The sequence below is a fragment of the Phymastichus coffea genome, unplaced genomic scaffold, assembly GCF_024137745.1.
Source record: "Phymastichus coffea isolate CEN01 unplaced genomic scaffold, Cenicafe_Pcof_1.1 PCOF00018, whole genome shotgun sequence".
NCBI classification, from domain to species: domain Eukaryota; kingdom Metazoa; phylum Arthropoda; class Insecta; order Hymenoptera; family Eulophidae; genus Phymastichus; species Phymastichus coffea.
In genome coordinates this window covers 4,639,825-4,662,212 of record NW_026706829.1, presented here as the reverse complement: position 1 = coordinate 4,662,212, position 22,388 = coordinate 4,639,825, and the positions used below count along the sequence as shown (strand labels likewise).

Genomic DNA, 22,388 nt, shown 5'->3' with positions numbered 1-22,388 from the left:
TGGGGAATACCGTGCCTGTGGCATCGTTACTGTGTTGGTTTTAGCCAAAAATTCGCGCACAAGCAACGATGTGTGAGCAGGGGCGTTATCATGGTGCAAAAGCCAATTTTTATTTTTCCACAAATTCGGACGTTTCTGGCGGATTGCTTCGCGCAAATTGCGCATAACTCGCAGGTAATATTCCTTATTTACTGTTCTACCCTGTGGCAAGAACTCATGATGCACCACGCCCCTACAGTCAAAGAAAACTGTAAGCAAAACCTTTACATTTGATCGAACTTGGCGTGCTTTTTTTGGTCTTGGTGATCCAGAATGCCTCCACTGGGACGATTGAGTCTTAGTCTCGACGTCATAACCGTATACCCGTTTCGTCACCTGTTATAACCCTGTTGAGTAAATCTGGATCATCGTTGACGTCATTCAGTAGCTCTTGGGCGATGCTCATGCGACGTTTCTTTTGGTGGAAATTGAGCAATTTCGGAACAAACTTCGCTGACACACGTCTCATGTCTAAAACACTCGTCAAAATTGATTGGCACGAACCAAATGAGATGCCAATATCATCAGCAATTTCTCTAATGGTAATTCGACGATTTCCCAACACTATTTTCTTCACTTCTTCAACATTCTCATCAGTTGTTGATGTGCTGGGGCGTCCAGAACGAGGTTCGTCGTCGGTGTCTTCTCGGCCTTCTTGGAAGAGTTTATACCACTTGTAAACATTTTTTTGGCTTAAAGTAGACTCACCGTATGCCACTTTCAGCATTTCAAGTGTTTTGGAACATTTGATTCCATTTTTCACATAAAATTTAATGCAAACTCTTTGATCCATGTTTTTAGACAGCAGCAAATCGTGGAGCATGCAAAACACTTCTAACCTTGATGCCTCTCACACACAAACCAAACATACTACAAAGCTGAAATTTGGAACGTATGTTCTAGACGAGTGTACCGACATAACCAAATAAAAAAGTCGAAGATCGAACGGACGTAGCCCGCTAAATTTCAAAATTCACCTTACTTTTTGATCACACCTCGTATACTGCTGTATATTTGTGTTTGGAAGCATCTGGCAATGATCGCAAGTTAATTTCTTTGGCAGCTGCAATTAATTCAGGCGGCACAAAATCACTGTCGTTGTCGGAATCACTGTGTCTGGAATCCATGACTACACTTTTCACTCAGAAAATAGCTACTTAGCAAAATAAATGCAAAGCAATAGCAAAACACGTTTTCACAATGGTTTTCACGATGGTTTTCAAAACACTGATCAGGCAGCGCAGCGTAAATATTTTGACAAACAACAGAGGGCCCTTTTCAAAAATGACAGCGCCGCGCGCCGCGCAGGCGCGGCTGTCATTCCCGCACGCTCGGCCAGCGTGCGGGAATGAGGACCTTTGCGCACGGCTACGCGTGCGCAAAATCGAACTTTGCGCACGATAGTAGGAAAATAAACTTTCTTCCAATAATATACGCACATACATAGGGAAATTTTAATCGGATCAGCAGTTTATTTTGGAATACGAGGTCTCCGTACCGGGATCCGGCCGTGAATTTGTCATTGGGTGCGTTAGTTATGATTTATAAAAAAAAACAGTCTACGATCTCTAGCGATTGGCAAAAAAATTTTTCTCTATCGAAATAAAATTTGTATTTATAGGTCTATAAACAATTATTAATGAAAACGTTATTTAGTTCGTTCTAATTGTTTTTTCAGTTTATCCACATGGAGGTCCGTTTGGTGGGTGAATATATTAAATAAATATAGCGATGATTTAAGTGTAAAGGAAAACTTGATGTTTTATTAAAATTAGACTAACTACTACAAATACTTAATAATAGAGACTTAGTCTACGCAAAGACCGCGCATCTCGCAGAGAGTAGAGATGTAAGCGTGTCGGCAGTTCTAGCGTGAGTGACGATTCACTCGTCATACCTCAGCGAAGACGCTTCCCTTGGGCATCGGGGGAAGGTAAGTCCCACCCACGAAGTCCGTGAAAAGGGTAGCTAAGGACCAACGGGAAAGCAGGGTGATGAGACGTGTTTTGTCGCTAACAACAAGGGATTAGCGAGAGCGCAAAGCAATTTTCATTTATTGCGGGCGCGCCATAAAAATCGAAATTCGGCGCGGCAGTTAAGCGGCAGCCGCGCGACAGTTGAACTAAATTATTTTATTGATGCTGAGGAAAAACTGAAAGTTTTAACCAAGTAGATCAATAGATAAAGCACGTCCGCCACACACATTTAAACAATGGGACGATAAAGTCAAAACTGATTCACAGTTCATACATTATTATGAGTATTAATCTAAATCACGAAGAAAATGTAGTTCGTATATGCATCTATAAGTGCGAAAGACTATTTAAGAGCAATAATTTTTTGTGAAGCGAGATGTTCATTCGCCGTTTTTAAAAATTATCATGCACTGATACTTTATTTCGTAGTACGAATGTATACAATTCCTCACGTATTTTTCAGTCCAATTTTCCTTTAATAGCCTTAAGATTGTGGGCACGTAGAAGAGAAAAAATGAAACAGAACAAATGCAATCATAAAAGATCAAAATATTAACATAAATATTACTTTTTGTAAATAATATGGTTAAATTATCAAACTGCAATTCTTTGTACGGTATGACTCGCTTCGCTCACGTTGTCTCAAAAAACACAATACGACATATACGTGGATAGGAGACGTCTTGTGTCGCCAAACATCTATCAAAATGTGCTATAAACTGGAAAATTTATAAATTTTGTTCATTATTTCCAGATCGATTTCAAAATCGGTTTTCAGTCAATATGTGGACAGGCTTGATTGGTAATCAAGTTATTGGTCCGGCACAACTTCCAAACCCACTAAACGCTGAAAATTACCTTGAGTTCCTGCAGGATATACTTCCAGGATTGCTTGATGGTGTACCAGAAGAACTGCAAGAAAATCTTATTTTCATGCATGACGGTGCACCAACACATACTGCTGTGAATGTTAGGAATTATCTTGATCAGGTAATTATTATAGTATACATTTGTAATAGCGTGGGCCTTCAATGCCAACAATTTCGCTACTATTACCGAATTATTTAAGGGGAGGGTAAGGGAGGCAGTGTATTGCTCCTAGCAAAGCAGGAAAGAGAAGGTGTAGACTTAATGATTTCACACACTCGACTTCGTTAATCGACCGTTTATTACAAACGCACTACCTCGAGTGCCGACGAGAATACAAAACTACTTATCATTAATAATACGCAAAACTTACACTAAATGAGATGACCGGCACGTTAGCGCCATGTCACCTCATTAAACGACTCAAACTAAATTAAGTGACAAAGATACGTTGCGCCGGCTCGTGAGAGCCTGGCGCCGCACACAAACCGCGAGACAATGCCGAGGGAAATAGAGAGAGAAAAGAGAGGAGAGAAAACTAAACCTGACCAAAAGGGTGATGGCTGCTTGGCAGGTGGGCTGCAGGTGAGGTGGCTATCGCGAGACGTAGCCCAGTTCTCGTTGTCACGGCTCTCACACTCTTTCTCGGGTTCGAGGCAAAGAAGATGATAATTCCACCCAGTGCGGCCGATCTCTCTCGCGTGCGCCGATCTAGTAACGAGTGCGTGCGAGTCGGCTTCTCACGCCTTCCCCACCACTGTCCTCCTAATCGACGGCACGCGGCACACGGCCGCGCGCCAAGCCTCACCGAACTACATATAATTTCTTTCTCTCTCTCTCTCTCTTACTCTTGACATATCTTCCCTTTCGCTTGCTCGCTGCTTGCCTTTTCTCCCTCTCTCTTCTAGCTGCAATACTAGAAAGAATAAAGGCAGGCATCAGACACGTAAAATAACGTGCGTCCGATGCCAGCCGTGCGCCTTTGCCTAGGATGGAGGGGGAAGCAAGCATACGGTGCAGGCCATGACCAGCCTACACCGTCACACATTGTTGTTGGAAATATGTAAAAGCATCTCACCTATTTTGCTCTGCGCATGTGCGTGACTACACGTCTCGCTCTCTCTTGGCGACTAGCGGCGTTGCCGCTCAATTCGTTCTAGTCTCTTCCGTGACGCGGACGCCAAAGGCTTTCTCTCGAATAAAGCATTTCTTTTCTACAACTGTTTATTCACTTATTCTGCCTGCTTTACCCTTCCTTACCAAAAATTGTATTACGCAATTTCTCCTAATGAAAGTCTTAACGCTCTGAAATTTCATGTAGGATAATTTTGTCGTGGCTTTATGCCAATTATTTGCTGAAGGGAATATTGCTCTGACTTGAAAGGAAATTTAATTACTTTTATATTATTCTTTATAACAAATATATAAGTCGTTCTAGCATAGATAGCCTTATGAAAATTTTCTACTTTGTATCATACTTGACGAGTTTTATTTCCGTCGCTCAAAGATTCTCAAATCTCAATTAAAATCCGCTCTCCTCCTCTTTCCCTTTTATTTCAACTCTACTTTAAATATAAAATTTTTTAATCTCTACGTATGCTGCCAGTATTTTGATTACTCGTACTACTTCAGTCTACAGAAGTTTTAAAACCAACACGGCTTCATTAGTATACTTCGGGGAGCATGTGAGAGTGCATTCACAGTACAGCGCTAGAAAGCAAATATGTATATGTCTGTACTTGCACCTGCATGTACAACTGTCGGCTAGAAAAATTATTGGTTTCATAACAAATTTTACGCAGGTATATTAAAATCACTTATAAAATATTTTAATTCTTCAAGGTATATGGCGGTCATTGGATAGGCAATAATGGTCGAGTACGGTGGCCAGCAAGATCTCCTGATTTAAACCCATTGGACTACTTTTACTGGGAGACATCCAAAGAAGCAGTTTACCACAATGGCGGCCTCAATGATCCAAATGACATGATACGAAGAATTCAACATCACGCCCAGCATCTAGAACCCGAAAAAATACATGCAGTTACACATCACATAAGACGTAGAGCTATTTTGTGTATTCAGCAACAGGTGGGGCACTTCGAACAATGCTTGGATGGTGATTATGGTGGTAATGGTGATGATGGTGGTAATAGTGATGATGGTGGTAATGGTGATGATGATGTTGTTGAGGAGGAGGACGAGAATGGTGATGATGTTGATGCTGATGGCAATGATGAAAATGGAGAAGATGATGATGATGATGATATGAACAACGATGGTGAAAATGATGGCAGCGAAGACGGTGAGGCTAATGATAGTATCGATGAAGATGATGACGACGTTGGCAACGATCCGGATTGGGAGATATGAATTGACATGTTTTTTATATTTTTTCTTTTCTACTAAGGTTTTACTAAAAACTAGTCAGCCTAATAGTAGATGAAATTCGAATAATTCGATAAAACGTTATAGTCTGTGTAAATAAAGATGATTTGTTATATAAATCTGTTTTTTCAATCATCTCCCTTAGCTGTTTTGGTTGTTCTCAATACGGGCCTCAATTATTTAAATTTTCATACACCACTGAGTTTATCACAAACAGTTATGGATAAGTGGACTTATGAAAAATTTTTTCTAGAATTGAGGTAATTAGATAAATAATTAAAAAGAAGAGTGATAATTTACTCGTTCAACTTCTAAAACTGGAATCAAGACAAATAATTGTCGGTGAGGTGACAGAATGTCAACTGACGAAAGGTTAAATAAACGTAGGGTGGTGAGACCGTTATCGTTATTCTACCTTTTTTTCCGCTCTCGTCCATCCTTTCCCACATTTCCCAAAACATAGACTACGTCTAACTCTTGATCATTAACACTTATACCACAGCTTATCTTTGATCTGTTGCATTACCTGTTCCGCCCGTTGCTTTTGTCTTTTCAATACTATCTTCACGTCTTCTACGGCTAAACCAGGCCACACTATGCTCCTTTGCCTTTCTACCAAAGTCCATGTTTGACTCTGACTCTTCTATCAAGCAGCACTGAGCACATCTGCCCTTCACACAAATCTCTATATATCTGACACACTTCTGAGACCGCCCTGAGGTTGACCGCTTTTTCTTACGAGTCGTTGCTCTACCTTCCCATCTTCTTAAACTAAGCCTGCTCCGCCCTATTTTTTGAGACTCTGCTTCGACTAACTCTTTTTCCAAGTTAGAATGGCCTCGTCCGCTCGTCCGCTCGTCCGCCCTATTCCGCCCAGCCCCCAGCTCGTCTACCCTTTATGACGTAGCCCTCTGCTCGTCTACCTATCATGACGCTGCCCTCTGCCCGTCCGTCGTATTCCGATGTCTCCCTTTCACCGTCCGTCTAATTTCGACGCAGCCTTCTGCTCGTTTGCTCTATTAAACGCAGCCCTCCGCTCGTCTGTCCTATTTTAACATAGCCCTCCGCTCGTGTGCCCTATTTCACTCAGCCCTCTGCCCGTCCGTCTTATTTCGACGTCTCCCCCTCGCCGTCCGTCTAATTTCGACGTAGCCCACGGCTCGCAAGCCCTTTTAGACGCAGCCCTTCGCGTCTTCGCCTTGTTTCACACGGACCCCCGACCCGTCCGTCTCCTTTTACACTGCCCTCCGCTCGTCTGCCCTATTTCATCAAGCCCACAGCTCGTTTGCCCTTTCCGACATAGCCTCCGCTCGTCCGTTACATTTCGACGTAGCGCCCATCTCGTCCGTCTCATTTCACCTTGACTTCCGCTGGTCCGCCCTATTCCGCCCAGCCCCCAGCTCGTCTACCCTTTATGACGTAGCCCTCTGCTCGGCTGCCTTTCATGACGCTGCCCTCTGCCCGTCCGTCTTATTTCGACGAAACCCTCCCACCGTCTGTCTAATTTCGAAGCAGCCCTCTGCTCGTCTGCCCTTTTAGACGCAGCCCTGCGTGCGTCCGTCTTATTTTACACAGTCCTCCGCCCGTCCGTCTTATTACACCTTGCCCTCCGCTCGTCCGTCTTATTTTGACGAATCCCTCCCACCGTCCGTCTAATTTCGACGCAGCCTTCTGCTCGTCTGCCCTTTATGACGCAGCCCTCCGCCCGTCTTCCCCATTTTACACTGCCCTGCGTTCGTCCGTCTTATTTTACCCAGCCCTCAGCTCATCAGTCTTGTTTTAACATAGCCCTCTTATCGTCTGCTCTCTCGGACGCAGCCCTCCACTCGTTCGTCATATTGTGACCTAGATCTCTACTCGCCTGCCCTTTTTGACATAGCGCTCTGCTCGTCTGCCCTTGAGGATGCAGATATCTGCTCGTCCGTCCTATTTCACACAGCCCTCCGCTCGTGTGCCCTATTTCACTCAGCCCTCTGCCCGTCCGTCTTATTTCAACGTCTCCCTCTCGCCGTCCGTCTAATTTCGACGTAGCCCACGGCTCGCAAGCCCTTTTAGACGCAGCCCTTCGCGCGTTCGCCTTGTTTCACACGGACCCCCGACCCGTCCGTCTCCTTTTACACTGCCCTCCGCTCGTCTGCCCTATTTCATCAAGCCCACAGCTCGTTTGCCCTTTCCGACATAGCCTCCGCTCGTCCGTTACATTTCGACGTAGCGCCCATCTCGTCCGTCTCATTTCACCTTGACTTCCGCTGGTCCGCCCTATTCCGCCCAGCCCCCAGCTCGTCTACCCTTTATGACGTAGCCCTCTGCTCGGCTGCCTTTCATGACGCTGCCCTCTGCCCGTCCGTCTTATTTCGACGAAACCCTCCCACCGTCTGTCTAATTTCGAAGCAGCCCTCTGCTCGTCTGCCCTTTTAGACGCAGCCCTGCGTGCGTCCGTCTTATTTTACACAGTCCTCCGCCCGTCCGTCGTATTCCGATGTCTCCCTTTCACCGTCCGTCTAATTTCGACGCAGCCTTCTGCTCGTTTGCTCTATTAAACGCAGCCCTCCGCTCGTCTGTCCTATTTTAACATAGCCCTCCGCTCGTGTGCCCTATTTCACTCAGCCCTCTGCCCGTCCGTCTTATTTCGACGTCTCCCCCTCGCCGTCCGTCTAATTTCGACGTAGCCCACGGCTCGCAAGCCCTTTTAGACGCAGCCCTTCGCGTCTTCGCCTTGTTTCACACGGACCCCCGACCCGTCCGTCTCCTTTTACACTGCCCTCCGCTCGTCTGCCCTATTTCATCAAGCCCACAGCTCGTTTGCCCTTTCCGACATAGCCTCCGCTCGTCCGTTACATTTCGACGTAGCGCCCATCTCGTCCGTCTCATTTCACCTTGACTTCCGCTGGTCCGCCCTATTCCGCCCAGCCCCCAGCTCGTCTACCCTTTATGACGTAGCCCTCTGCTCGGCTGCCCTTTTAGACGCTGCCCTCCGCTCGTCCGTTTTATTCCACCCAGCCCTCCGCTCGTCCCTCTTTTTATACTCTGCCCTCCGCTCGTCCGCCTTTTTACACCTTGCCTTCCTCTCGTCCGTCTTATTTGGACGAATCCCTCCCACCGTCCGTCTAATTTCTTAGGTCGCACTGCGTTTGTCTGTCCTGATGCCCCCCAGCCTCATCCCCCGTTTCGTTTATTCTTCTCAAAATCCGCACCTTCGCCACATCCACTACTCTCTCCGAGCAGCCTGGCACCTTTGAATCATTACGGATCTTCTGTCGTATGTCGGTTTTTTAAACGATGAAGTTACCATACGGAACAGGGCAACGAGAGATTGATTTTTAAAAAAATTATGGAAATTTGTTTTTGGAATTTCTTTTCACCGAAAAGTGGCGACGACTTTTATAATTTTCATTTTTTTATTATTTATAATTCTTAATTCAACTTGGAAAAATTGATGTACACACATTTACGCACTTTATGAAAAGCGTTTCGCTTCCCAGACTACGACTTAAAGTTCTAATGCGTTCTACAATAATCCTAATTATTTTGATAATTGTAGCTTGCTCGTCAGATTGATAATAATATTTCAGAAATGCGCAATGTATTGTAGATCTAGTCTTCAGCATTGCGATATTTTCTTTATAATTATTATGTGCTGGAAATAATTTCATGACTAATGATCATTACTGAAATTCAAATTTTACTTACCTGATTTGAGGCGCCGAGTTGCTACAAGCCATCGTAGCTACAGTATTTTTGTTTACGAGCCGCCTACTTGCCAAAATGCGTTTTTTCTCGGAGATTTAAAGCTCCTTCTATTATAGGCTCTATTAGAGTCTCACCCGTAGTCTCCAATTCAGATGTGATACGATTCGCACGCGTGAGAAATTTTAGAATGGATTTCCTGTGTGTGACTAGTGTAAATCGTCTCGCACACGCGAATTGAGACTTTGTTCCAAGTGTGATGACACATCAGGAGTGAATTGCCCTCATGGAAATTTTCAACCGAGGGTTGTCAGTATTTATTTATTATTATTTTATTTCTTAATCTTAAAAAAAAGTATAACCAAGCTAATTGGAAACACACTGTACGCCTCTACCTATTGATCTCAATTTTCTCAAAAGCAAAAAAAAGCAATGATGTAGTAACCGATCACAACGATTTTCAGCATTAAATGAACATAATTCTTAAGTAAGACAGCGAGTTTGAATTCGACGACTACGAATACTAAATAACCTATTTCGCAAAATAAACACAAAAGCTTTCACGTACATCATTGTTATTAGTCAATCGGTATTGAACCGTTCTTTTTATTGATACGCGTTCAATCAATGAATACGTATATCAGTAGTTAGACATGGGAGCTCCGTGTTGCACGATTGGGTTGAGCACCGCTTGCAATCAGCGGCGGCGCGCGCCGCTGGCCCCCCCTCACTGCTCCGCGCTCGCCACTAAGCGCCCGTTCTTCTAAAGCTGTGCGCTGATTGGCCGATCTTTGAAGCTAATTATCTAATTACCTAATTATTTAATTGAAAAACTAAGAACACAATTCTAAATTAATTTTTTGAGACGAATCGAATGGAATTATTAGTTACATATGTTTTTGAATCACCCTGTATGTATGATTGTCGCCGTTTACAATAAAATGGCATCCTCTTTCATCGTATTCATAATCTTCTGGCAGTTTTTTGCTATCATGAGGTTGTTGGTTTTGATTCAGCTGATCAAAGTCATCGCCCAAGTATCTTTGTTTTTCAACGTCTGTAACAGATTAAGCTATATTAAATATCTCACAAGTTAAATGTTTATGTATGTCAAAGGATAAGGGTTTGGTAAAAATGTCAGCTAATTGTTGTTTAGAAGAAACCCATTCAATAATGACCCTTTTCCGTTTTGCGCACTCTTTAACGAAGTGATAACGTACCTCGCTTAAATGTCTCAACCCTACTGCTCCTTCGATCTGTATACACTTTATCGCCGCTAAATTGTCGCACTTTATTATATAGAAATCTATTAATTATAAATAAGTAGCATAACTCTTTGTACATTTGTCGATTGTATTTGCTCATATTTAGATGGCTTTTCCCTACTTATGACTAGGGGTTTTATGCCGGACAAATACGAGCCTAATTATACTTGATAAAATTATAATAAAAATTAAATCCATATCCTTTATTTATTCAATATTCACGCACCATATCCGTATTAATTTTCAAAGAACTTGATATACATGAGATTTATAATTTCTTTCTTATAGGTGATTCGAATTTCTGTGTGGATTATATTTAACTTGGAATTTCTACTAAAGAATTGTCCAATTTGTTTAAAAGACATAAAATAATTTTCTTGATTTTAATTCTGAGAACAAATACGCCTCATATGTGTCGTAATTCATCTTTTTGGTTAGCAAGAATTTTCTAAATATATTCGCGTTAGAATTCTGTTACGTGTTAGTAAATTCAATATTTATTTTACTATTTGAGTTACCTACACTTTCGTTCATTAAACTAACATTTTCTGAGACGTCTAGTGTTAATTGTTACCTGACTTCACTAATAATGAGTTTGGTTATATCTTTAATATTTTTAATGTTACTCGCTTGATCCTTGCATGAGTTTTTCGCCATAGGACTTAAAGGTTTTACCTGATGAGGGGTTGAAGCGGCCGAAGGACCGAAGCCGCGCTTCAGAAGTAGACTTGGGGCACCAGTTTTGTCATCCCCGCCATTGCTTGCCTCTGCTTCTCCATCAGCCAGAGTCTCCTCAGTCTACTTCTTCCTGAATCCTGAAGCTGAGTCCCAGTCCTCCTCCAAGTCCGAGGTGTTATCGAGATCCAATGTGTCTTTGCGAGAGATTTGCAGGGCTGGAAACATTTCTGCGAACTTCACTCTTTTGTCGCCAGGCAATTTAACCTCCTCTATCACTTTTGGTTTGGGTTTTCCCGAGAATTCTTCAGTATGTACTGTACTCGGATTCGCCTCTTCCACGTCATCAATGTGTTGCGAAGGATCGTTCGCCAGTTCGTTTTCGCCAGATGTGCTTGATTTCTCGCCTAACATCTATGATTTAGCCAACATCTTTTCGAGTATGGAGTTTGTTATGTCTTGCGCCTTCCTTAAGTTACTCATATCCGCCTTCAATTCTTCGACACTCTTCTGGCAAGTTTCCGAGGTCGCCAGCGCCTTGAGTGCAGTTGATCTGGGAGAGAACTGGGCTACCGGAGGGGTAGGCACCAGCTGTTTCTTCCGTATCATGATACCCTCGTTTTCAACTTAGGCTAACAGCCAACCTTGTAGAACAGGATCGAGAACGCCTGGATCTGAAAGAAGAGGGCAATTAATACAATATTTATTTATTATCCGCGCCTAGAGTTAGAGGTTTTGCTGTTACTAAACGGATTACCGACACAAGTATTCCGTTTGTAACGAGCAATGTTTTCAGCAAGCCTGGACACAAGTCAAGCATCCAACATTGTTCTTAGTCTATTATCGTATCAGCACAAGGATACAAGGTGACTGATAACGATAAAGACCCTCATAACTATGCTCTTTGTGCTAGTCCGAGGAGTAAGCACCAATCCGCTAAGAACATCAAGCCCTCAAGCTGATGCCAGTGCACTGTCGCCAAAAATGTCATGACATTACCAAGTGACACTCACCAATCAAAATGATGTGTCTACCAGAAAACGCCAGACAGAGTTCTGTCTCGCCATTGCCACGCATGATGTACACTCCTTCCGTGGGATTGATTTCATCAATTTTGTAGTGGTTGATTAACCGCTCCTTTGCCACTCTTATTTTGTTCTCTGTTGAAAGTCAAGGTTTAATTAGTTGTGTATTCAAATGTTTACGCGCACGCGCATAATCCTACATGCCTACATATACATATATGTTTCAGCGCCATTTGCCAAAAGAAAAAGGTTCAAAGTTTTTACGAACGCCTTTGTACGCTTCTCCAGCGGTGTGCGCCGATCATTTTTAGAACCCTTCGATGCGTTTTTTTTAACTGTGTGCGCGCGCAACTCGTCAAGTGCGCGTACAATTTGTCGCGTGCGCGCGCAGTTCTTCTCGGCTCAGCCGGCTTGGCCATATTTGTTTATACGCGTGAGCACCAGTGTGCGCTTTCCGCCATTTTAAAATATTCACAAAGCAACAGGTCGAGGCCTGTTGCATGACGTCACTCGCCCGGCTTTTCAGGAAATTCATTTTTAGGCGCGCGAGTAATGTCGACACTCCCGAATAAAATTCAACACGATTTTCGCGATCATTAGAAAAACCGCTCACCTGATGTTATGCTTGTTTTGCCTTTGGAAAGGTCTGTACCACGGCTGCCGTTTTGATCCTCCATCTTCAGCTTGGCACGCGGTACACGTGCAGTTGCACTAATAATTTTGCACAGTGGAAGCGTGCTGGGCCCATAACCTGACGGAATAATGAGTTGGGCAGAGCAAATAAAGAAGACAAAGGATTCGCCAAAAAATGAATTTTATTGAGGGAGCGCCTAAGAACACGTGCGAACGCTTACAACTAACTAAAGCTCAGAAGCAGTGTGGAGACCTAGAGTCAGCCCGCTCGTGAAAGCGGCGTGCAGGCGCAGATGCGACCGAAGTCGAGACGCTCACATACTTTGATATTTTCAACAAAGACCTATATAGAGATTTTCAAGATAATTTTACGCGATAATCCCAACGAAGCGTGTTGATACGACAATTGTTTCAACTGCCCTGGTTTTAATAAATAAAGCAATGACTTTTCGAAGTTTTTAAACGCTTCCACCACATATAATGACTATAAACAATGGACTATTGTTAATAAAAAATATCAATTGATTTCTGTTAAATTAACTATACAAGATTATGTTGAGCAGTTAAAAAAAATTCACAAAAGATTTCGGAATACGTAATTTTTTTGCCAAGAGTCAAAATGATTTCATACGTTCTGCAATATATAAGTTAAAAGATCTTGAAGTAATAGTAATGTTAGATATCCTAGATAATTACAGCTCTATTATCCAAAACGAGATTCAAGCCCATCACTAGAAATCATTAGCAAGTGACAATATATCCATTTTGCGTTTATAGAAAAGTTTAAATATTATTAGAATTAACTATCTAGTACAACCTGGTAAAATAGTACTAGAATCATTTAGTTATCATATCTAGAAATTTAGATTATAATATTCTTCATAATCAAACTGCCTGGAGTAAGTTCATCGTCACTAGATTGAGCATTGGTAAAAATGAAAAATAGATCTTGGATAGTTGAGTCAAGGTGAGATTGAATTAATACAATTGAATAACGTTCTCACTGATTACTGATGTTTTTGTCCACAGAAAAGCCTCTGGAAAACCCACTGGGAAAACTTCAGGAAACTCTTGGTTTGGCAGCAGATACTGGTAGTTCTAGACGATCTTACCAGAAAAATTTCAGGAAACTCTATTGGCTTAGCAGCAGACACGGATGGTCATAGGTGATCACTCTAACAAGACTCAGGAAAAGCCACCGGAAAAGCCTCAAAAAACTTTCTAGGCTTAGTAGCAGACACAGGTAATCACAGGCGATCACTATTCCTTATTGGAGAGGAGGCTGGAGAGTTTCAGAGTTATCTGAAGATGGCTGAACTGCTAAAGTTAACTGAAAGAATGACCGTACGCACCAGTCTCTGTACTCTTGCTCAGAGCGCATAGAGAGTTCTTTTCCACTATGTCAAATTTTGGAAAAAGAAACAAAGATAGCTCATAATGAGTCGCTGTCTAGTCGGTTTTTAGATAAGTTCTGAGTGACTTTGTGACGTCAGAGGATATCTGATTCTGGTTGCTAGTTAAAGTTTAAAATATTCAACAAGTATAATCAACAATAGCGTTGCGGGTTATCGAGAAACAGGATTCAACTTATTGTTGGCGTCCATGCGAGAGATAGAAGATGAGACTAGTCATTTATACTTAATATTTGTAAAGCTATGACGTCACAAATGGTTTACTATGGACTCCTTAGTTTGAACGAAAAGAAGTTAGCTAAAAAAAACGATGTTGAAGTGAAAATTGGAAAATGCAGGTCGAGTGGCCTGAACAAATGTACATGCAGTTATATTATGTAAGTAAATAAAATTATTTACGTATCCGATAGAGAGCTGCAGCACAGTACCAGAATAAATATAACTTTTTGAATTTGGCACATCATTTCAAAAAGTTTTCAATACTAGCACAGCGACACTTTCTTGTAAGTCGTCATGGAAAAAGCCCATGCGATGGAACTCAAGGAACAGTGAAAAGTTTAACTAGTGATAAGCTAGAAGAGCTAGCATTTAAAGTGTATTATTACATCAGTCAGAGAGTTACATGATTAGATAATATATACTTTATCTTATACGAGTTTCGTGTTGTGCAGAAACAAAAAACACAAAGAAATATAAAACATGTTGATGAAGTATTTTGTGGGGACCAAAATATTGAAGGGTACTATAACTGCTGATGCATTTATTCCACTAATTAAAAAGGATAGTGTAACGGCGGCTTGACAAAAAAAAGGCCAAGAAAAAATAGGTCACACACTTAGCTCATAAATTAGGATGAAAAATTACGTACAGCTGAGTAAAGAAAATTTTTTCCGTGAACAGCAGTTTTCGTCTCGCGTATCTGGTAATTTTCGGATATTTGGAAATGCATCATAATAATCAGAGCGAGTTTACGACCGCGCCATCCGGAGTAGCCAGATTGCGAACATCTTTGGAAAATAGAAATCTACAGCGCACATGTGCATCCTACTCACAATACCGTTATTTTATTTTAAATAATTTATTCTCAATTTTATTAATTTCTTTTAAATTAAGGGAAGCGCATTTGTTTGCAGATGTCTTAAAAATATGCGAGACTTATATATTGCAAGTAGTATTCAAGTAATTAACAAGGACTATTTTTGATTAATAGTTTTTGTTTATTGCTCGGATAGTTTTAATTTTATATATAAATATAAATATAGAAATATAGAAATAATTCATTATATATTCATTAAGATTTTTACTGCGAATTTTATGTGTTTAATCGTTGAATACACTCAACTTTGCGTTAGAAAATTTAAGAACGGCTTGAACGAAAGTTAATGGCTATATTCATTATAATTGACTCTGATATTTTAGTATTTCTTAGGGCTTTTTGGTAATTAATTAAGTGTTAAGACTATTAAAGTCTTGTTTGTTTTCAGATAAATATAATCCTTAACTTTTGTTCTGTACTTTAGTTTTATTATAGATTAAATAATATTTCTGTAAAATTAGAGTACCACACACATAATTGCATTTAGATAAAATTAGTTTATATAATTAAAGATGCAAATAGTACATAGAGGACCATCTGTGTGAAGAGGACCCAAAACACTTGAATGAGGCAACTCCAGCACACTTCGCCCCCGGCCAATTAGGGTTCGAATTTCGTTTACGCTTGAGACACTCCTCAAATTTTACAAACAATTAAATCAAGAAAATTTGAGTTCTTCCTGCCCAAAAATGACAAGGATTTTAGAGTGGGAGTCTCTTGCGAAAAGCATAAAAGGAAGCTCTTTAAGAAAATTAGGCAGTTGTTTTTTCCAGTTCGTTCAGATTTTTCTAGTTTCTCCAATTCGCTCGGTTCGTGCAATTTTTTCGAATTCGTTCAATTCGTTTAGTTCAAGTTTTTTCCAGTTCGTTCAGTCTGTTCAGCCCGTTCAGTCTAATATTTTATAAAAAGGATCTCCGTATGTGTAGGAAAACAAGTATAAAAAGTGAGTAAAAGAATTTAAATAAAAAACTTAAACTCTAACTTCTTTCGATTAATTTTTCTCTAATTTTTAGTTCATTTCTTTCCTTATTCTTTCCTTTCCTAGTTTCGCGTACGGTTTTTCTTTTTTTTAGATAGTTACACTCGATTGCCAAGCGTGTGGTCGAGTGCATATTAGATAGGCTCCCTTTACGTTATTTTATTGCCAAGAGTGTGGTAAAATAACGCGAAGCATTACTATATTGCCAAGCGTGTGGTATGGTAAAGTTTCGATCCTCCGTCGCCGAAAAGAGAATTTTCCGCGATAGTGGCAACGCACGTCCCGGTTATTGTCCGAAAGGATAGACCAAAAAGTGCGCCTGAGAATTGTCTCGTCAACCGACGTTACAATAGCGTAAAAATCCAATTGAAGAACGTTCATACTCTTCAGATTTTGTAATTTACACTGTGGTATAAAAAGATTTAATAACAAATGGAAAATGTTAAAATATTTTCTCCGTAAAACATAAAAAAATAAAAGACAGTGAAAGATTAACACTTTTCATGTGGTCGCAACATACATGCATCAGTCTCCAGCCTGTTGATCGTAGAGAGGAAGTGTAAAACTGGAAATCGATGCGCTCTAATCGAATTAATATTTTTCTAATGCAAAAGAAAAATATGTGGGACATTTTATGAATATAAAATATTTCAACAGTAACCTGAATAGAGATAACTGTTAAATATGTATTAAACACTGTTCATTAAAATCTAGGCAGATAGTGAGCGTCTAGCCGGCCATAGCGTCAATCGGTCTAGCCGGACGCGCTGTACTAAAGAGAAGCGCTCACGTTCATTGCTCTCTACATCGTATCTAATGAATGATCGATCAATTTGAATGTTGAATTTTATAGGAAAATTGACAAGAAATCTAGTGGTGCAAAAATTTTCAAAAAAAAACTTACTTTTTAAGATAAAAACATTTGTTTAAGGAAAAATGTAATAACTTTAAAAAAATATATAAAAATGCACTTTTGTAATTTACTTTTATAGTTCATTAATTTACGCATCTTTTAAAACATTTCCAGTATCGATAGCATTAACAGTTGTTGAGATATGATTTTTTTTACTTTTTAAAATATTTTAATTAACCTTAATTTTTTAGATAACTGCTGTAATTACCTCAAAATTTATATAAAAGTTCTTTATTATATAGACAGTAATCCCAAAAAGTTAAAAAAAAAATCGGTCACCTACACCTTTTAGACTGATTGTAATAGTAGAAAAATTTTAGTGCATTTTTGTAGTCATTATATCTTGGCAACAAGCAATATAATTCTTTCGATTAGTTAAAAATGTAATTCTGTAATTATGACAGTGAGTTGATTTAGACACTATCAACGAATTAATTGTCATTACGTAAATATATTTTTAAGTTTATTTGAACAAATACTGGATAAAGATAAAAGATGAAAATCATCGTAGTATCGTCAAGATTCGAGGACCATTTGCAGCGTCTTAGACAGGCTGAGCCAAATTGGATTCTCGATTGATCGAGATAAAAGCGTCTTCTGCAAAGCAGAAGCTAAGTAGCTGGGATTACTGATCAACCGAGATGAAATCAGACCAGATCTTGAAAAGGTCCGTTCTATCGTGGAGTACCCTCTACTAGGAAACGTTCCACACCTAGAGGCTACCTCGTGGTACCGTCGCTTCTTAGGGAACTTCGCCATATGCTCAGCCGTTGACTAATCTTACAGGAAAGGGACGCAAGTATACGTGGGGACCAGACTAGGAACAAGCCTCCACAAGAATTAATGCACTCATGATCTCCGCACCGTGCCTCGGGCTTCCGGAACCTGAAGGACGATATACGATGGAGACGGAATCTAGCGTTACATGAATCGGAGCCGTCCTAGTCCAGAAAGTGAATAACGACGACTGGGTTATCAAATACGTTAGTAGGGTTCTTAACCTCGCTGAGCAAAACTACTTAGCCATGGAACGCGAATGCTTGACGATCGTATGGACCCTACGGAAGTTCTGCCCCTATATAGAAACTTATCCATTCAAGATCATGACGGACCATAGCAGCTTGAAATGGTTTTATAACCTGAAGAATCCAGCGGATCGATTAGCTCGATGAACGTTACAGCGCCAAAACCATACTTTTGAGATCGAGTATCGGAAAGGAGCTGACAATGTCGTGCTTGACGCGGTGTTGCACGCATTCAAGCCCACGGAGGCTGCGACTAGTGCCATAGACCGATCGAAGAAGGGGGTGGCGCTTGGTATGGAAATCAATTCCAAAATGTCACCGCCAATCTAGAGCAGTACTCTGATTGGAAAGTCGGCGGCAAGGTTATGTATGTCAGACGACCTCTTAGTGACCACCACGAAGATGAGGATGCCTGGAAGTTGGCTGTGCTACCTGAAAACCGTGAGGGGTTTCTATTTGAGCGATGCGGAAACAGCAAGTCATTTAGGCCGGAAGAAAACATTGGCTCGTATCGCCCGATCTTACTATTGACTAGGTATGTATAACGACATCAAGAAGTATGTCAGGAAGTGCCAAGTATGCCAGCAGCGTAAGGTCGAACAGCAGCTCCCACGCGGGTTGATGAAAGACCGGGCATTGTATGTACTCGTTTTCATCAATTTGTTCACACGATTGATAGAATGTGTTCCTATACGCAGCGCAAGCGGCATGATTAATTTGAGATAGTCTTAAATGTATCATTACTCCAGGTGAGGTATTTTAACGCTAAACGAAGGGCCTAAGAATTCAAGGAAGGAGACTAGGTATGAAAAAGAAAACGAGTCCTGTCCAGCGCGACCCAAGGCATATCCGTGAAATTAGCACCCAAGTTCGTAGGCCCTTACGTGATCGTTAAAGTACTCGGAGTTAACTCCTACCGCCTCACCAACCAACAGGAGGAAATTAAGGAATTGGTATATGCCCCAAACCATATTATAGTCATGATGACATACCAATAGAAGACACCGACATGACACGAGTGCTACAGGATGACCCCCTCCCGACCATCGATGGAGCAAAGGTAACGAGCGACCCACCTCTAGCGAGCGAATCGTCGCCCAGTGAGAGCAATCGCGTCGAGAGTGAGAAGGACGCATCTCTATAGAGTCACGTGACGAACTGGAATCGACCACGCTGCCTACGCATCGATCCACCCAACGTAGTTCCATCTAATGACCCGGACGAAACCCTGAGGACACGCAACGAGGTAATAACTCCAACTCCGGCGATTGGAGTTGCGAAGCATCCACGCGAGCGACCTTGCAAGAATATCCAAACCGTCCAAGTGGGAGCGTACTCGCATTATTCGCTATGTTCACCACCATCCGTTCTAAGGAAAAGAGGAGGACAACCCCCGAAAATACCAATCACTAGTGCATGACGCCCTTCGAACGGAGGCCCTGGGAGACCGATGAAAAGGACCATTCCTAGCGACAAAGACCCTGGGAGGTCGAGAAGGCGCCCACCTTTGATACTTAGGAGCAAAATTCTCCTATTAATGTCTAGGAGTATTACAAGATAAAAATCACGGTCAAACAATTCGAACAAGCGGGTCCCACCGTTAACGTGCTGATCCGGGCAGCTCTGCACCTCGTTGGTGAAGCCTAAAAGAAGGAGGAGTAGGCACGGGTGCGAGTCCACGGGGGCTCATCGTCCGTGCAAATTGACAAGGTCGGAAACGAGAAAAAACAGGTCACTTCTAAATCAGTGGGGGTAGTCCGTGAGGATATCTCGACGTTACCAGGGCCACCTGCGGGGGCGATCCCGGCATGTGCACCAACCCAAGTAACCATTACCCCAGATTTACTCGCATAACAAGGTCCCCACGCGCTCGGCAACACCCGCCGATAGGCGCTGAGAGTCTGGAATGGGAGACTAGTGGTCGCCCCAGTCTCGATGTAGAAGAAGGAGAAGACGCGGCCGGCTTCCAGGTCGAGGAAAAACCTTAAGGGGTTCTGCCCTCACTCTTATATCTTCAATAAAATGGTTAAAAATAATCGACTCCTCACTGTATTAATTCTTATCCTGTCTTGACGTAAGAGCGCGAATGACTGGGTCGGTTCGAAACCCTACTGGTCCAGACTGGAAGGGGGTTGTAACGATGAACGTTACGTCCGCGTGCTCGTCTCATCAGAATAACTGCCCGCGAGGGGCAGTACCTACCAGGCATACAGGCAGGGCGCGCGCCGCGCACAAGGAGAGAGAGGGAGTAGGAGTGAAGTGATTCGAAGAGAGAACTCTCGAATGTATACACCTTGCCAGTTTTTGGTTAGCTGAAAGACACTTGTTCAAGACAACGCGAGATGGACGCCGAATTCTTGAGCGAGCTACACAAAAACGAGAGTCAGAGAAGAAAAACTAAGAGAGAAAGAAAGGACTCCAGTGGATCGATCCGCCCCCAGGAATAGCCGACTACACTAGCGACCGATGATAACCTGAGAATCGCGCGCGAATGAGAGCAAAATCTACTAGGTAAGCTGACCAGCTTCCCGCAATATGTTCGCGTGTTAAAAGTTAAATCGGCGGTTGATTTTACGTGAGATCATAAAGCGAGTAGAGGTAATCGCGCGCGTATCGCGAATCTAGCGTAGGCGAACGTTCGTTGCGTGAACGAGGCAGCAGACAAGATGGTGGCGCTCATGGCCACCATGCACTATATTTAGCTTCCGTTGCACAGGCCTTACTTTATAATCTAGCACCGCATTAATAAAAGTTGTTAACGTAACAAACATAAACTAACCTATTCATTGACTGACCCTTGAAGAGCGCCCATTCCCGCACTTCGTACACTCACTACCGTCGTACACCTTCGTGCTTTCTCTTACACTTTTAGTTAGCGGAAGTTAGCAATACCGAGCAAACTTAAAGTTGCCTAACAAAAGTAAAGGCAGCAACCAACGGGGACTTCGCTCGGAGGCAAAGGTAAGGTCGTGGTACAAAGATCGACGCAAAGAAATTGTTTGTGATTGCCCGTAATTGTTTGTGATTCCTCAAAAAGCATACAGTGCGCTGATAAGCGTACACCGTCGTGTGATGACACGGCAACGCTCGCGCAACTCGTGTTTCTCCGCATACATGCAACAAGGCATACCTGCAAACCCGTACACGGCGTAGCCCACCAACCATCATACCCCGTTACAGTTTCTATAAATATAATACTCTATTTCAATCATATAATTTGTATTCATTTCTATACAAGGATATTTTCTTGTATCCTGATCACGTGATATTTCTATTTTTACATTCATTGATGTTCTTTACTGTAATATTACTTATATATTTTCAATTACATTTTGTATAAGATAATTAGATAAAGATATATTTTTTCAGACTTTTGGTAACTACTTCAGCTGATCAATGTGCTAAAATTTGGAGAACAACCGACTTTTCAGAAATCAAAATTCTTCAACATGACACTAAGCGATGGGTTTGGGATGTAGCTTTTAGTGCTGATTCGCAATATTTATTCACAGGTTCGTCTGATATTATGAATTATCTGTCTTTCCATGAATTAATAGGTTTCTATTTTTAACTAGGTTCGTCTGATGGTTATGCTAGATTATGGAATATAACATCTGGGAATTTGAAACGAGAATATCAGGGCCATCAAAAGGTTGTGTCTGCGCTGGCATTCAAAGATGAATTACTTTGCGATTTATAATCAATTTATCTGGAATTCAAACACAAACACACACATATATATATAAATGTGTGTATAGAAGAATAGGATATATATATCTCAACTTTGGCTATAGATACGTTAGTGATAAATCACTCATCTGCTAACTTCGCTCCTAATTTAGTAATGAATAATACAACTTCATTTGTCAATTATATTAAAAATTACAAATTTAATATACATTATACTTAAACTACTGAATATTCGTCAACAGAAGTTTTTATTTATATATAAAAAATCTAACATATATATCGACACAATAAATAATGTTTAGTTCAAAAATCTTTCATAAAAGATAATTTCATACTTATTTAAATTCAATACGATTTCGTTAAATATTGCAATACACCACATTATAAAGAGTGTTATGAGTTGGTTATTTAATTAATAATAACACAAGTATTTATTTATTTATTTATTTATGTCCAGAGTAAATATACATTAATAATAATTAATGATATACAAATACATTACATTACATGTAATCCAGCAGAGGAATTTCTTCCTGTACGCTGGTCTGGCATGTTTAATAAACTAAAACTAATACTTAAAACTAATTAATAATTTGTATAAAGATATTCCTAATTTGTTGTTCTAATCCCATGTTCTGTTTAGCATCTGTCTAGCTGTAGTGAAATATCCTGGTGTTGCATTCTTGGTTCTTCTGTAGATGACACGTTCTGTGCTTGT

General features: G+C 41.2%; 1 protein-coding gene across 2 annotated transcripts in view; it reads left to right on the top strand.

Moving 5' to 3' along the window:
* The window catches only part of LOC131675251 (target of rapamycin complex subunit lst8), a 383,875-nt gene extending 361,831 nt beyond the window's left edge, over positions 1–22,044 (top strand). The window contains exons 6-7 of one of the 2 annotated variants that reach the window (XR_009303023.1): positions 2,770–3,005; positions 21,350–21,482. Coding sequence is in view for 1 of the 2 variants with exons in the window: in XM_058954158.1 (XP_058810141.1) it covers positions 21,350–21,492; positions 21,556–21,680 (268 nt within the window). In the remaining variant the exon portion in view is untranslated. Of the gene's footprint in view, positions 1–2,769; positions 3,006–21,349; positions 21,493–21,555 lie in introns of those variants that run through there. The other variant, XM_058954158.1, reaches the window with a different exon arrangement.
* Positions 22,045–22,388: the final 344 nt, after the last annotated feature.